At 39.7% G+C, this 18,183-nt stretch overlaps 1 protein-coding gene across 13 annotated transcripts in view; it reads right to left on the reverse strand.

Moving 5' to 3' along the window:
- Positions 1-14,830, reverse strand: part of mapk8ip3 (mitogen-activated protein kinase 8 interacting protein 3) — a 41,240-nt gene extending 26,410 nt beyond the window's left edge. For 10 of the 13 annotated variants that reach the window (XM_053239143.1, XM_026916365.3, XM_053239145.1 and 7 more), the window contains exons 1-5: positions 13,785-14,830; positions 2,271-2,391; positions 2,051-2,121; positions 1,254-1,342; positions 116-139 (exon numbers count right to left, since the gene is read on the reverse strand). In XM_053239143.1, coding sequence (XP_053095118.1) covers positions 116-139; positions 1,254-1,342; positions 2,051-2,121; positions 2,271-2,391; positions 13,785-14,090 — 611 coding nt within the window. In that variant the 5' untranslated portion in view covers positions 14,091-14,830. The remainder of the gene's footprint in view (positions 1-115; positions 140-1,253; positions 1,343-2,050; positions 2,122-2,270; positions 2,392-13,784) is intronic. The other 3 variants (XM_053239144.1, XM_053239139.1, XM_053239138.1) reach the window with 2 other exon arrangements.
- Positions 14,831-18,183: the final 3,353 nt, after the last annotated feature.

Raw genomic sequence — 18,183 nt, forward strand, 5'->3', positions numbered from 1 at the left:
CTCATTCAATCGGGAGGGATTCATCTTCCTCTACAAGGATTAAAATTAGTGCAGGGGTAGGAACAGGGAGTGATAACCTCTCGTAGAGGCAGACAGGATTGTGGGGCATTTTTACCTTTTCCTCCAGGTGTTGCGTTGACTGAGGAGACAAACACAGCAGTGCACACACATACACACAGTGTGAGAGAGAGAGAGAGAAAGAGAGAAAGAGAGAGAGAGAGAGAGCGGCACAACGAGAAAGATGCAAATTAGACTTAAGAACGCAGAGACACAAACAGACAGACACATGTCCTTTTCACAGAACATGGTACATTTAACATAACATAACACAGCGCACATGATGCAAATCAGTCATAATATAAAGCATGGAAAATGAGTTATCTTAATCAAATGTTCAAACCCTGAAAGACAAAATCGATGCACCATTTGTGCAGAGGAAAACAGACACAAAAGATATAATATTACATGAATATGTATGTGTATATATTGTCTGAACAAGAAGTGAAGAATAATCTAATAATTATGTCCAAGTATTGCTTGCCTACCGTGCTCTCAGGAATATCATAAAGGTCACACATGAGCAATTAATTAGCAATTACAACTGGGAGCTTGGAAAATAGCTACAACTTGGAAAATAGCTACAACTGACTTGCTACCACCTTAAACATTTCATCGTGGCGAAAGAAAGTTCAGTTTTAACAGTCACTGGCAGGTCATTCGTCATTTTTTCCTTCATACAAATTATTTTTAAAGTTCACCAAACCATTATATCATAATTTTAACAATGGGAGAAATGTAAAGAAGATACCAAAACCACTAGCTAGCTAATATTAGTGATGCAAAACTCAGATGTTGTAATCACGACTTCACGAGCGGATAATATGAGCAGCCGAAGAGCATGTGAAGGCTGCATATGACTATGTGTGGGCAGTAATGTGCACATTTTGGTGAGTGTGTGTGTATAATGGGTGTGTGTTTGAGGGCCAGCCGTTACAAAGCCTGTGACTAAGCATGAACTGACAGACTGTCAGCCAACATCTCAGTCCAACGAGTGCCTAGCAACACCATCTCCAAGACGACTGCTTTAATCATGGGATCTTAACAAAACCAGCTTATATGCACCTTAACATATAGCACATATAAGCGAAAAGCACAAAAGCAGCAAACACATACAACATATCAATATGGTTAACAGTTACATTTAAACCAAAGGGATACTGGTTCAACACACACACACACACACACACACTCACGTTCTTCCGCAGCCTGTGGTATCTGACTGGTTGCCTCCAGCCTGTTGAATTTTGGAGCGTTCAATGTGTTCAACATAGGTCTGAATCATCTGCAAAAGAAACAATTAACATCATGGTGTACTGTATATTCATTTGGGATGTAACCGAATATGAACATATTATTCATAATGAACAGATAAGGTGTATGGGTGAGACTAGAGATTGGGACTGCATTGGGACTGGGATTCCAAGGGGCGCAACAAAAAAAGTTCTGCAAGTGAGAGGTCTTTAGCGAGGGAGCATGTGGAGTCAGATATGAAGCTCACGGGACAAACAAAGACCGCATTCATTACCATGAACATGTGGTGCTGCGCGATGAATTTACAGAGTTCACTCGTTCATCTTTAGTAACTGCCTGGTCAAGCTTGCAGTGGTTTAAATTAGGCTACTAGTTTATATTTTTGGGAAATAGAACCAACTATATTTGTTACTAAACACTGCAGACAGGTACAAACAAAAATAAGAGGGATTTTAAAAAAGACCAATTATGAGCTTGAGTGATGTAGCTGAGGTTGAGGAACTGAACACTATGTTGACAGTGCTGCCATTTCTACCTCTTTTGTAGTGGTTTCCAGTGTTCTCTGGGGCACAGGGTTCATATTTAATACCAAAAAAAAACCCTTCCAGTGTAGGTCACGCCCAATTCAGGTTTAAATCCGAATATAGATAAACATACTGAGATTTCGAGAATTATACAGATACAGATACAGGCATTGTGTGTGTATATGTGTGTGAAAGGCATCCGGAGAAGATCTTACTTCTGTGTGTCGCTGATGAAGAGCGTTGTACTCTTTCTTCATCTCTGACTCACGTTCTTCCAAACGGGAGACTACAAAATGAGTCAGAAACCACAATTACACACCAACGGGGTATTCGTATTTTGAGTTAGTTAAAAAGGGCAGTGTATGTGCTTGTGTGAACGCATGCTGCAATCTCATTCATGTGCTTCTGTGGGTGTGTGTGTGTGTGCTGACTCACTCTGATCTGCGTAGTTCTTGGTCTTCAGTTCCAACTGTTTTCCCTGTAATTCTAAAAAGTCCACTTGGGCCTGGAGATCCTTCTTTTCTGCCTCCAACGCATCCTCAAACTCGATAAACTTCTGTTAATGGACAAACAAACACACATGCACATACATGTATGAAATCTTAACACATCAGATCTTAGCACACTAAATCAGGTTGTCCCCAATGGGTTCACCACACAAATTAAAATCATTTCCAGGCCAGCTAGTGAACTACACTGCAACACTGATTTGGGCAACAGCTTTTGGCAGTCTGACAGATATATACACACAGAGCTGCATCCTAATCAGTGTTAAGAATCCAAAAGCAGTGAGGTCGATTAGTAAAAGATTCATATATATATATTCAATATATACAAACAGTATTCAACTAAAATTTGTAAAGGTCCAGCTACATAACTTTGTAAGCTATGTTTCTTGCTTACAAAGGCCTGGATAAGCAACTAACATGACTGAATGATGACAATAGTTACACTACATGCAAAAGTATGTGGACACCTGACCGTGACTGCCAGATGTGCTTGTTGAACATCCTATTTCAAAAGCATGGCAGTAATGTGAAGCCGGCCCCTCCTTTGCTTCTATAACAGCCTTCTTCTGGGAAGGCTTTCTACTAGATTTTGGAATGTTGCATTAGTGAGGTTGGGCACTGATGTTGGGCAAGTCGGCGTTCCAAGTCATCCCAAAGGTGTTCAGTGGAGTTGAGGTTAGGGCTCTGTGCAGGCCACTTGACTGCTTTGACAAACCATGTCTTTATGGACCTCGCTTTGTGCACAGGGGCACTGTCATGCTGGAACAGGTTTGGGCCTCTTATTTCCAGTGAAGGGAAATCATAATGCCACAGCATACAAAGACATCCTAGAAAATCTTGGGCCTCCAACTTTGTGGCAAAAGTTTAGGGAAGCACCACATATGGGGTTTATAATCAGGCATCAACCTACTTCTGGCCATATAGTGTACTTTTTAGTGTTCAACCATTAATGATTGGTTTATGGCCATAAATAAGACAAACTAAAGTATTCTGTTTTGTTTCATAGTGGTGTATCATATTTTTGAATAATACCACTTTTGAATAACATCATGGACTCTGAAGAGATGAGACACATCGGTTTTGAATTTGATGCAGGGAGAATAAACACCTCTCTGTTCAATCATCTTTAACAATTCTGTTTTTGTCGTCTACGTTTTCTTTTAAAACAAACCATGTCTTCAGTTCCCCATTCAGACCAGACAGAGTAAATAAAATGAAAAATCTACTGTCTAAGACCCTACCATTTCTGACCTAATGACTCTAGCCCTGTAGCTAGTCTTTGGTCAGATGAGCTGCCTTCAGCTAAATAATTTACATAAATGTAGGTGATTGGATAAGCTGATACAGAAGATCTGCTACAGAAGCTGAGTTGATTCATTTAGAGTAGCTGACCTACAACTGATTGTCTTTCATACAGTATTGTTTGAGTAATCGTTTCATTTTGCTGAAATACTTTGCTGGGTCTGTATCAGGACTGTGGGCTGCCAGTTGATGACCCTGCTATGTACTATATATTTAATTATTTATTATATCGTAATTCTTATGTGTGAACAAATTGTTACAGGTTGACTGCCATTAAACTTACCTTTATATAGTAAATATAAAAAATGGAACGTACCAAAGAAATTGCAATAGCAATTTGTTATGATGTGTAGTTAAGCAATATGATGTAGCTGGGTAGCTATTGCTAATGTCCCCAAATTTGGGACTCACATTCCATAGAGTATGTGTTCAAATCCTGGCACTGCCAAATGCCACTTTTTCGGCCAATCAGCAAGGCTCTTAACCTCCACTGCTCCATAGGCATCGTACCAAGGCTGACCCTGAACTCCAAGCAAGGATATGCAAAGAAAAGGATTTCATTGTACTGTACACATGCACCTACACACACCGTGAACTAAACCAACATGAGATCAGCTTTCTATGCAAAGTATTTGTGTGTGTGTGTGTGCAAGAGATTTCTGAGCTGCCTGCAGTATGATCAGTGTGAGCAGCACTGCAGTATGTGTATGTGTGTGTGTGTGTGTGTGTGTGTGTTGCGTGTGTGTGGGTATGTGCTGACTCCTTTCAGCATCAGCATTTACAAAATGTCATTGTGAATTTAAAGAGAAGATAAAAGTTGAAGAGAAGGGAAAGGAGTCAATATATAGATGCTGACTACAAAAATGAACAAACATGTCCATCTAGAAATATCTCACACACACAAACACACATATGGACAAACGATGAGTGTGCATGTTGACTTGGAGTTGTGGGAGTTTTAGTGGAACACAATAGGTTCTTTCTGCAGTAGTGCAACAGAACCACTGTGAAACTACTGAAATCAGTAATCCTCATTCCATGCTGCTCACACACACACACACACACTTATTTTAAGCACTTTTTTTTATTGGGAGCAGCAACAATGTCCCCACAATGTCAAAATCGTCTTATCTCCCTATGCAAGGGTTTGGAACACACAAGGAGCTAATGCTCTGTCCCAAAACAAAAACACATGCTCACACACACAGTTTATTATTCAGTTATTGATATTTAAGCATATTATTTAGTCACCACTGAGACTTATTCAGTAACTACAATACAAAAAGATGTGTATTTAGAAGAGTAGGATGTGGACATCTGGACCCAGCAAAAGAGTTTAAAACAAACCAGTGTTGTCTTTTGCTTATGTTTACATCGAATTCCGATCTTGAGATTACTCAATTTTAGTTATGCTCGAGCTGGAAGTTCTTCCTGCAAAATATATCTGGACATATTGTGAATTTTATTGTCATAAGGACAATTATTAATGAATAAATGTCATGATGGCATGTGCCATCATATTAAATGTCCAAACTACAATCTATGTAGTCTATAGAAATTAGATACTATAACTGACTACTTAAAAAAGGAATAAAACACTTTGAGAAAACTTCACCATATCAAAAATTATACATTTTTCTTTGTTAAATAACAAGTGTTTTAGGTTTAGTTTACAAGGAGTATCCACCATACCATACCCAGAGAATTAGCTGTTGCTATAGAAACGCTAACGTATTAGAACAAGCAGTAAGTATACAGTAAGTCTGTTATTTGCCTTGTAGCTGACAGTACTGTCAGAGCTGCTGTTAAAATTAATCAACAGATTCATGAATTAAACAGCGCTGTGTACTTAACCTTATACGTCTAATATATATATACACACAGTATGTACTAATCTCTAGATTTTAAGAAGTCAGGTGATTTCTTGAGGGCCCCAAGGCCTCACACATGCAAACACAGGCTTGTACATACTCTACATTCCATCAAAGTCCAAAGACATTCAATATATGGCCAAATGTTTGTGGATGCCTGACCATCACACCCACATGAGCTTTTTTTCTGTGCATTTCGAACATAGCCTCGACCATTCTGGGAAGGGTTTCCACTAGATTTTGGAGCTTGGCTGTGGGATTAAGAGCATTAGTGAGGTCAGGCACTGATGTTGGGTGAGGAGGTCTGGGGTGCAGTCAGAGTTTTAATTCATCCCAAAGGTGTTCAGTGGGGTTGAGGTCAGCGCTCTGTGCAGGACACTCGAGTTCTTCCACTCCAATCCAATTTTGCCAAACCATGTTTTCATGGAGCTCGCTTTGTGCACAGTGGCACTGTCATGTTGAAATATGTTTGGGCTTCTTAGTTCCATCAAAGCGGATTTCTTAATGCTACAGCATACAAAGACATTGTATATAATTGTGTGCTTCCAACTTTGTGGCAACAGTTTGGGGAAGAACCACATATGGGTGTGACGGTCAGGTGTCCACAAACTTTTGGACATATAGTGTAACTAATTTTTCATACACTAAATGCTCTGTGGCCTTCCCATCCTCAGGAGTTCAGTCAGTTAGTTAGACAAATAAGCCAGGCCATTTGATACAATTACTTTGTTTTAAGCACCGTAAACTTATAGTAACAAGATTCAGCACCTGTCATAATCATCTGTGAATCTCTCTTATTAAAAAGAATTCAAGAAGAGTGAATTATTAGCTAAATTCATACTTGAATATCACAAAAAAACCAACAGATAGGAGCATTCTAGCTTCTACAGTTTTGACTCAATTTGCTGCGACGGTCCCACACGGATACCCTAAAGATGTTCACTTCCCAAAAACAGTTTACGCCTTAAGTCTCACTCTTGTTTTAGTGAATAATCACACCTGGATCGATTTGTTCCTAAGAACTGCTGCTGATATCATAAACACTGTTCTGTGCTCATCCTGGGACACTTATTCTCATTAGCTGCTCACACTGAACATCCTTTCAACACACTTCGTAGTGTTTGCCTTCACTCTTCTACACCTGTATACTGTAATGATTTATAAAATTCCAATATCCAGTGTCACCCAGAAGAGTTTCCCTTTTGAGTCTGGTTGCTCTCAGGGTTATTTCAGGGAGTTTTTCCTTGCCACTGTCATCTCCGGCTTGCTCATTAGGGATCTAGATCACAAAGTTATTTTCTGACTGCTTTGTGAACAGTACAAATAAAATTGAATTTTGTAAAAGTGTAAATTTAAAAACCGTCCACATAAATGATGCACACACTCGAGTTTCTACACTGTCAAATTCCTTTTGATGTTCTTCACTACTACACCAATTACACTAATGATTTGACTCAGTGGATAATATCATACTGATCCATGCATGGCAGCATTTGAAAGATCAGTCTGGCGTATACAGCAGGAGCTGTCCTCGTTGTGTCCGATATGGACTCATAATCCCGCAGGAGAAGAAACTGGAGAAGGCTGTCTACTCTCTAACCCTCCACTCCTCTCTGCATCCCTCTCTGTCTTTCCTCCTGTCTCTCCATCCCTTCCCCCTCCCTGTTATTTCCTTCTTTCTCATAATAAGAGAATCAGGTTACAGCGCCAGGCTCCTGCTGTGGGTTATTGATTACCCGTAATCACCTTCTCCACCCATCCTCCTCTCACTGCCGTCCTCTACACCCAAAACACAACACTAAAACACATGCCCGGATATTAAAACAATCCTATTTTTAATAATCTGTACTCCAGTAATCTTTCTGAATATTGTGAAAATGATTACTTCATTTTGCTTTGGGGAGAAACCTGTACTCCCACTGGAACCAATATAAGCTCCATTAAAATATAAACCTTCTGATTTTGAAATTAGGAGCAGAACAACACTGTTCTCCACTGTCTGCTCCAGATAAGTTCCTACAAATTGTAATATTTGTATTGCCAATAGCTCTTATTCATGCATTAAACCCTTCTCTCTCTGCAACCTGCAGCCAAAAATACACTGCACCCACAGCTACATGTTCTCTACACTTTAGATACAAAAAAACACCTCCTGGGTTAGACACCTCCTGGGAAAAAACCCAACCTGGATGACCCAGCAGTCCTACTTCTCCTGCAGGAGCAAAACCAGACTATACTAATACTTAAGAATTCTATAAATAACCAATATATCTTTAGCAACATTCGCCTTATTTACAGGAAAACCTCAATTTTGCTATGCTTGTCTTTGTGGCTGCTGAGCATAAAGATAAAAAAAAAATAGCTCAGACTGCACATCCAGTCTGACGCATTTAAGGGATGTATGGGAGGTCTGCACGATTTTATATATATATATATATATATATATATATATATATATATATATATATATATATATATATATCCTGTATAAACCAGTATCACAATACTGCCCTTTGTGATAATACACTGCCACTGAAAAAACTGGACCCACTAGATTAAATATATATTTACTGTCATTGTCTTAAAGACATTTTAATACAGGTTTTGGGTTGAAATTTGTTTCTAGGCCATTATTCATCCATTAAATCATCATTTATATTAATGTGCCCATTCTAATATGTTATTCTTTGTATAGTAACTGCTTACAGAGGGAGTTGTATGGTGGACACCTCACATAACTGTATTTAAAGTGTGAAATTATTGATATGTTGATGTTTTATGTCAGGATGCATTTTCTAACAGTAACTCAGTTCATGGTGGGCCGCATCACACCAACCAATCATTGATTACTTTCCTGTACCAACAGGCCCTGTTGTGTTTTATTCCTAGTCATATGAACCCTTTTTGTAGCTTCGCTGTTTTTCTGGCTTAAAAACCAACAACAACAATCAAAATGCTTTAGCAAGGCACTCCAAATGCAAACTTTTTCAGTAATGCATTACAGATGGGCATGTGAACATCAGAAGTATTCACAGATGAAACATCTCTAAACACTGACGTATGCATTTATTCTTCCTGCATCATATTGAAAATAGATGAGTCTTATCTGTCAGAGTTCACAGTATTAGTCAAAAGTAGTAGCATGATGCGTGCCAGTGTGAAACAAAACATAACCACTTCAAACTGTCTTGTTGATTATAGCCATAAACTACTCATTAATGGTTAATTATTAAAGGGTAACTTGTCGTCATGTTATTTGCTTATCCAGACTTCGTAAGCAAGGAATTTTAAATAATTGGATTTTTACAAATTGTAGTTGTGCTCTATCATCAATGTAGTACTTTGAACCAAATAGATCTTCAGTGAATTCTCAACCCTACTATCGTAAATCACCTCTTCCTCTTTGAGTTTACTACACAGGTGATGTGTAATCCTCAGCTCTTTCAGCTTCAGTGTTGTAATATTTCACACTTTAAAGCTGCATTTCTAATGTGATTTCTCCAACATCTTTCTAATTCCTTCTGAGCCACTGAGCTGCCATGGAGCACTGGGTGTGAAGCAGTGGTAACATATGGAGGAGGCCTTGGCAGTGCCAGTGTTCTGCGATAACACTGCAGAGGCTTTGTGTGAGGGTTTTAAAGCCATTTGATTTTTCAGCAGCTGCTTGGTCAGTCTGGCAGCGCCTGCTTTAGTGCCAGATGCACACAATGACGGCATGGTTAGTGCAGTGTGGAGAGAGAATGTGGAGTAGTGTGTGTAAGAGAGAGGGTTTAGAAAGGAAATTGTTTGGGAAGGATTCCTTTTTTAAAGTGTGTAGAGGAAACACTTGTTAGGGAATCGACCAGTTGTGAAATTGTGTTAATGCAGAACAGGCAGCTGAATAAAACCAGCATAATTGTAGATTGTGGAAACACAAATGTGTGGCAGTCTGGGTAAAATTTGGTGACATAATATGTATATATATATGTTACACATATAGTACTGTGCAAAAGTCTTAGGCACCCTACTTTTTTTAGTACAAACTTTGTTATAGATTTTTATTTTATGACTTGTATCATAAAATCAACATATACTCGACATTATCGAGTCAGTACAAAACATTTTAGATTTCCAAACATTAGTTTTCCAGCACAAAATTAAATGTTACAAAAAAAATGTTTGTATGTCAGTAAAGAAAGCAGCACATTATGTAAGATATCCCTTTTCGGTCAAAAACAAAAAAACAAAGAAGGCTGCTGGATTTTGCTGCAAAAATGAAAAAGTGTGACCGTCAAAGTCTCCAGAAGAACTGTGCCTGCTTCTGCAAGATGCTCAGTAAAACTTACAGCTAATTTCCTTATAAAATTGTACCTGAGACTACTAATTTTTTTTTAAAGCCAAGGGTCATCACACCAAATATTGACAATATTGTTTCATTTATTACTGTTTAATGCTCTTTATAGTATTTTCTTAATGTAAAAATATTTAATTTCATTATTTCTGAAGACATCTTTGCTCTACAGCATTTCTCTGAATGTGCCTAAGATTTTTGCACAGTGCTGCATATATACAGTGGATTCAGAAAGTATTCAGACCACTTTACTTGTTGCACACTTTATTGTGTTGTGGATTTGATTTTCAATGGATATAATTGCCATTTTACCTGTCAATCTACATTTAATCACCCATGATGATGGAGTGAAAACGTTTTTTGAAAATTAATTAAAAATCAAAAACTGAAATCTCTTATACACAAAAGCATTCAGACCCTTTATTCAATACTTTGTAGAAGTACTTCTTGTATACGTCTCTACAAGCTTTGCATACCTGGATTTGGGCAGTTCATCCCATTCTTCATGGCAGATCGTCTCAAGCTCCATCAGACTGGATGGTGAGCATTTGTGAACCGCCATCTTCAGGTCTCTCCACAGATAATTGATGGGATTTAAGTCTAGGCTTTGGCTGGCCCACTTAAGGACATTCAGAGACTTGCCTTGAAGCCACTCCAGTGATGTTTTTGCTGTATGCTTAGGATCATTGTTGTGTTGAAAGGTGAACTGCGAATTGTGTGCGCTCTGAAGGAGGTTTTCTTCAAGGATGTTCCTGTATTTGGCTGTATTCATCCTTCCCTCAATTGTTACCCATCTCCCGCTCCCTGCTGCTGAGAAGCACCCCATAGCATGATGCTGCCACCACCATGCTTCACCATAGGGATGTGCAGTACCTATTTTTTGCCATACATGCTTGCTGTTTTGCCCAAAGAGTTCATCAGAGCACAAAGTCTTTTTTCCAGATGTTGCCAGAGTCCCTTATCCTGTCATATCCCTTTCACTCAACAGTGGCTTCTGTCTTGCCACTCTGCAGTTGGAGGTCTGATTTATGGAGTGCTGCAGAGATGGTTGTCTGTCCAACAGGTTCTCCCATCTCTGCACAGGATTTCTGGAGCTCTTTTAGAGTGACTGTTGGGTTCTTTCTTACCTCCCTGACCAAAGCCTTTCTTTCCTGGATGCCCAGTTTGGCCGGCAAGGTTATGCCAAGTTTCTTCCATTTCAAAAGTATTGAGGCCACTGTGGTCCTGGGAGCACTGAAGCCTTACAAATTGTTTTATATCCTTACCCTGATCTATGCCTTGCCACAATTTGATCGTGGAGTTCCACAGACAGTTTCATGGACTTCATGGCTTGGTTTTTGTCCTGACAATGCATTGTAAATTGAGGGCCCGTATAGACCCTGGTTAGTGCCTTTCCATTCTATGTCCAATCAATTCAAATTGGAACAGGTGGACTCCAATTGAGTTCTAGACACATCTCAAGGATAATTAAAGCAAACAGGATGCACCTGACCACAATTTGGAGTGCTACAGCAAAGGGTCTGAACATTTTTGTAAATAAGAGATTTCAGAATTTGATTTTTTATTTAATTTTCAAAAATCTCTAAAAACTTGTTTTCAGTTTGTCATTATGTCATTATACAATTAAGTGTAGATTGATGGGGAAAAATGGTAATTATATCCATTCAAAATCAAATCCACAACTCAATAAATGGTGCAACAAGTAAAGGGGTCGGAATACTTTCTGAATCCACTGTATACGTATATATGTACTCCGAATTGCAGAGAAGCATCCCAGCCATTTTGACAGCCGGTATCTGATTACAAACAAAATAAATTAGGATTATGTCTATTTCTCTATAACATGTAGCTATCCAACAACTTGATCAAAACATGACATTCACTATGTGAGGAAATTGCACTTAGTTAGTGCGGTTTTAGACATCTTATGGCAACCGGCTCCTTACACAACATGATCTTTGCACGAAGATAGCCAAGAATAAAATGATTCTAGTCAAGATTAAAAACATGCCATTTTGATGAAATATATTTATGGTTTCTTCAAGTTTAGGTGTCAAAGAATATTATTGGCAATAAAACTATATTTGCGCCTAAACCCAGTTATTTTTTTAGCTGTTTCCCAGTCAATCACACAAAGAGCTTGCAATCATTTATGGAAATGTCAGTCATATATAAGATGAATACACTATCATAATAGAAATTAGATTTTAAAATCCCGTCTTCTGTAGTTTCTCTTTCACAGCCTCCTGGTTAACCTCCCTTCAATACTCAGCTTCTAAAACAATAGATATACAAGGGATGATTTTCAGTGTGTCTTCTCTCACTCTCAAAGATGCTTTTTGACAGCCTACCTTTAGCATGAGTTGATGTTATAGTTCTTGACTCACATCTAAGGCCAACCCCAACTTTAAAAACTTTTAAAAACATATTTGTAAAATATGTTCATTTTTAAAATTCAGAAATGATCGAAATAAGAAATAATACAGTTTAGAGTTATGTTTTGTTATATTATTTCCAGCTGAAGTTGCTCAGGGGAGTGCAAGGAAAAAAATCTGATGTGTTAGAGTGTCAATGTGTGTTTACATAAGAATTGTGTAATTCTTGTGGTTCCAAAGATTATCTTGCTTAAGCAAAGGAGAGGGATTCTTTCACAACATTACATGTCATAAAAGTTATGCTTCCTCTGAGATCATTTTGCATGAGCAAGATAAACCTTCAGGATCCCAATTACAGCAGAATTACAGTGATGGGGCTGACAAAAAAACAGATAGAGGCTGGGAATAAATACCCGAATTAGTATGCATATTCATATTCAAATATTTTACGAAGCATAAAGATTTTTGAAGATTGAATTAGACTGTTTCTGGTCAATTAAAAATGGTTTTGGGGAAAATCTTATCTATACATTTTTTTCACTTTGTGTTCAAACTTTGCTTTTTTCTGCACTGGAGCTGTGAGACAAAACTAATAAAGAGCTGGTGGAATTTCATAAACACCAATTAGCATCTTACAAACAGCTACACACATGCCTCAAAACACATGAAATCTCAAATGGTCTTGGCAATATAGTTTCTGCACTGTAATATCGATATTGAGGGTTTTGGAACTTTGGATGGCCTTAGGGATTTGTGCTAATTATAAAATTGTATATAAGAAAACATGTTATCTGAGGCAAATATGTAATGAATTCGGCATGCACTTTGCATTATGGTAACTGGTGGTCATAAGGTTTTTAGGGGCGATGGTGGGTTAATGGTAAAGGTTCTAAGCTAATGAGCATAAGGTTGTGAGATCAAATCGCAGGAGTACCTGAGAATCACTGTTTAACTCCTAACAGCTTGGATTATATCCTGTCACAGATTTATTTATTTATTTTTTGCTTTTGATGCCAAATGAAAAAAAATATATATAGATATTTAGCTCGAGAAGTTTTGGTTGGTCAACTTCATTTAAAGCAAGCAGAAAAGGCATGTACTCTCAGGGAAAAAGTACCTGTCCTTGTCACTGATGGATTATATCTTTAGTGTATACCTTTTTCTTGGAAATGTGGATGTAGTGTACCTTTAATGTATTCCTCTAAAAGCTTATTAAAGATACAAGAGTGGTTCTGAAGGTCCAATTATGTGTTTAAATCATATTAAAGGTATATTTTATTCATATTACCATGTAATAGATATACACTACAAAGTACAAAAGATGTCCCTTGAGGGTCCCACCCCAGTGACAAGGAAAGGTGCAGTTTAGTATTTTTTGAGAGTGTGTAGTTTAAAATTGATTTTATTCAAAAAGGTGTTCATTCAGGTCCACGCAAGCGAGCCAATCGTGACCTCTGACCCAGCCATGTCTACTAATCAGTTAAAAAAACAAGGCTTTAAACCGTATTTTTGCTGTTACATTGTGCTGTTTTGTGACACCGGGGCCGCGCATGCGCGCTCACCTCCTCGGCCTGCTTGCGCAGCGCCTTCTCCCGCTCGTACTGCGTGATGAGCTGCTCGTTGTCCTCCTTGAGCAGCTCGAGCTCCACCTCATGCTCCTGGTTCTCCGTGAGCACGGCGTCCAGGTTCTCCAACACGTTCACCACGAGCGGCATGAGCTCCTTCACCACCTCCTCGTCGTAGCTGCGAATGAGGCGCTCGAACTCGCGGTAGATGCTGTTGGCCAGGCCGGACACGCGCTCCGACATCACGGACACGGAGCCGTAGTCGTCCTGGTAGACGACCTCGTCCAGCGGCAGCTCCATCATCTTGGCGATGTTACTGTGTTTTTTGTTTGTTTGTTTGTTTTGTAACGCAGGGGAATCAGATAAATAAATAAATAAACAAACGCGCGTGTGATTCAGAAAGAGTGCGAGTGCGATTCTTTTTACATCCAGACGTTATTATTTTGGGAGGAGGGACTGGGGTTCATTTACAGGGGCGTCATCAGGTGCACGCGCTGCCACACTGCTCCATGATGGGATGTGAAAAGCATCAGGATGCGCCGCAGTGTCACGGGGAGAATCTCGGCCGCGCGGATTGTTTGTTTAGTCCTTGTGCCGCTATGCGAGAGGAGGCCCTCAGCCGGCGCTATTAAAACCTCACCCCTACGCCTCGATGTAAAGCCTCATCAGACGTGTCACCGGAAAGATCGGGCCTCGGTTCGGTGTGTCCCATCCCATCCCAGCGCGCGGGCGGAATCCGTCACATCACGCGCACAAACATCCGCGACGCTGCACCTGCCTCTGCGCGGCCATTACTGCGCCGACAAAATCAATGGAGGAGAAAAATAATAATAAGGAGCTAAATAAATAAATAAAGGGTAAATAGCTAGCCCGTTTACATATACATACAGGCGGATGTCACCTGGCCGCTGCTCGACGCCCGGGTGTAGTGTCTATAAAGCATAGCGGCACAAGTCGGCTTTTGGCATCCACAGTCGGTGCGGTGTTTTTTAACGTGGGGCGGTGATGCCGCTTCCCATTCGCTCTCTCCGGGTGCTGAGAGAGTCGCGTGCGAGCTGGGCGGAGGGGGGCGAGGGGGCGGGGGGGGGGGGGGGGGGGGTTGGGGGGGGTGACTCAAAGGGGTGACGTCACGGCGCGGGTGGTGCCACCGCGTCTGCGTCGAGCTCGTGCACCGGCGGTGACATTACACTATAGAAGCCCATTTCCAGGCAGAAAAGGGAAAAAATGCATAACATATTTTTTTTCTTTGTTTTTGGCAGCAGCAGTATGTCGGAATTTTGACTTCTTATTTAAAATTTTTGACTTATTCTCTTAAAATGATCATTTTAATTCTCTTAAATTCTCGTTTATTCTCTTAAAATGATTAGGCCTTTAGCTCAAAATTCTGACTCAATATCTCACAATTTCAAGATACTACTGCTGCCAAAACTAAAGAAAATATGTTTTGCAATTTCTAACTGCACTGAAAAAAGCTCACTGATTTTACTTTATTCAAATATGTACATCAGTTCCACGTGATGGTGCTGAGTTACACTGACACCAGCTAAATTTGTTTTCATACATCTAACATGATTTGATCAAGTATAAAATCAAACCCTGCACTCCCAGCCAAGCGCGGGCCCTTACCCTGCCCTCCCAGCCGAGCCCGGGCCCTTACCCTGCACTCCCAGCCAAGCCCGGGCCCTTACCCTGCACTCCCAGCCGAGCATGAGCCCTTACCCTGCACTCCCAGCCGAGCATGAGCCCTTACCCTGCACTCCCAGCCGAGCATGAGCCCTTACCCTGCACTCCCAGCCGAGCCCGGGCCCTTACCCTCCCTTCCCAGCCGAGCCCGGGCCCTTACCCTGCACTCCCAGCCGAGCACGGGCTCACTGAGCTATAATGCCACACATACTTTAATCAGGTTAATTTAATACTATAGTCATTTCTTCCCATCAGTGTGAGATTTTATAATGTAATTGGATCACATTAATATGTGAATTGCTTACACTCACCCTACATAAATCAAACTAGTAATTAAAAACTTGATTAAATTCAATTTAATATAAGCAATGAAATCATGGTTTGATGAGAAACAAAACAGGTTTATGAAAACTATGTGTAATATGTTCTTTTAAATTTGATTGATCACATATTCTCTTTTTCCAGTGGAGGAAACAGGCTTCCATACATTACAGAGATGGGTCAGGGAAGAAGTTTAAACAGATACATGAATGTGAAATATTGGGTATGAATGGCATGTGGACTTTTCTGAAAAAATACTGTGATGGCAAACATAATATTTAAGTGATGAATAATGCATAATGAATAATTGTTTGCATACTGTTTTCATGTTATGATGAGTTATAATTTATCACTTACTGAATGTAGGCTAATACAAGAGAATAAAATGCTAAAAGAGCTGGAGGGAATTTAGAATAAACCTAGCATGACTCAGGCCTCCAGTTTTTATTCCAGTAAATTCTAATCAATCCAACAGCATGAACTGATCTAAAGTCAAATCCAGAATTATTGACCTACAGGGAGTGATATTTTAACATTAGTCCTACTTAAACATATGGGGGCGCTGTATAGTTTTATTTCAACAAAATGTTGAACACAGAGTAATACTGGACCACTTTTTCATGCTCGGCATTTCAAGATCCTCTATATTCTTAGCTTTATGCATGTTGAACTGCCTTCTTTAATTCAGACTATGGCTTTTCAGTAGGGTTCCAGAGGCTGAAGTGAGCAGCTGCAAAACTATATTAACCATTTATAAAATACATATAATTGGAAGAAACAATAAGTCTTCTGCAAACCCTTGCTACACTTATGAATACATGTACTGTATGCATATGTACACTAATTAATACAATAATCACTACAGCTTAGGCTACACAACCTTTATAAGTAGCTACTGTAACCTCAATGTGCAGGCTATACACCGTACACGGGATAGGCACAATAAACATAAACTATGCACATAAACGTGTCTCTAGAAAGAAAATTTTAAGAAGAAATGTGCTGAGGCAAAGTCAGGGACAGTGGAATTAGTTCAAATACCTCAACTTCCTCCAGTCACAACACATCTGCTGCTGCTCACTGAGTAGGCTAGCAGCCAATCTCACGTCTTGTTGCTATTACAGTGTATAGTATGCTTTTGAGGTATGTTTCTTACACACGCACACAGTTGTGTCATGACGGACAGGTAGCTCTACACCTCCAAAATAGGTGAAATTGTGGTGAAATTTGATAAATTCACGCTGGCGTTAAAATTTGGCATCATAAGTTATATTCCACAGTTGAGTCCTCTGCTGAAATGTCCCAGCGCTGAGCCAAATCTGATGTTCTGCCACTGGTTTGACTGATCCTGTGGCAGGGGAGAAAGCTTTAGTCAATGTATAAGGATTGTATGTCATGTGGTGACTACTACATGTCAACTGGGGGGGTCAGTGTGAGGATTCCGTTAAAGATTTTAAGTGTTTAAATACTTGGAATTTGCTGTTCATGTGGGTTTTCTCTGGTTTCCTCCAATTGTCCAAAAATATCAATAGGTGAATTTGCTAAATTGCCCCTAGGTGTGAACGAGAATATAAATGTGTGTGATAACTTGCGAAGGACTGGCATCCCCATCCAGGGTTGTATTCCCATTTCGCTCTCAATGTTCCCATGATCCATCGCTACCCTGATCAAGATAAAGCAGTTACTGAAGATAGATAAATGAATGAATGAATGAATGAATGAACAAATGAGTTTCCATGGTATTCGTATGTACAAAAATCTACATTCATCTGGCAATGCACAGTCTTCTTTAAAACACGACCTGATATTATATAAAACCCAGTAGCTATTTAAGCAACATCGCACAAGCAAAAGTGCTGTTACTGAATATCAGCACGGCCGTGATTCAAGCGTAGGCACGAGGCCACGGGTAATCACAGCAGATTGTAACAACAGTTCTATAAACATGAAATTAATATTGACACAATATGGCCAAAATATTTCATTTACTTTTGCTTCGTCAACCAAAATAGTTCAAAGAAGTCCACATGTTCAAATAGTCCAAAGATGCCACAGCTGGACAGTGTTGCATGATGCCATGCAGTGCACAGACTGACAGCTCGTAGTAAGTGTAGTAACAGTTATAATGTAATGAATTATTGCTAGAATTCAAATTTTATGTAGCGAATCCAGAGAGTGATTCAAACAGTGAAATGTATCAGTGCTGTTATACTAAATATATACTAAATATCTCTTGGAATGCCTGGGGTCCCTGGAGGAGTAGTGGTTAGGCCACAGTGCTCTCGTTGCTTCGGCCTGGGTTTGATTCCCAGCCAGGAAACCAACCCCAGCAACAGTGCGCTCTCAGTGCCGGTCCCAAGCCTGGATAAAATTGGGGAGGGTTGCATCAGGA

Source organism: Pangasianodon hypophthalmus, chromosome 13 (genome assembly GCF_027358585.1).
Source record: "Pangasianodon hypophthalmus isolate fPanHyp1 chromosome 13, fPanHyp1.pri, whole genome shotgun sequence".
NCBI lineage: Eukaryota > Metazoa > Chordata > Actinopteri > Siluriformes > Pangasiidae > Pangasianodon > Pangasianodon hypophthalmus.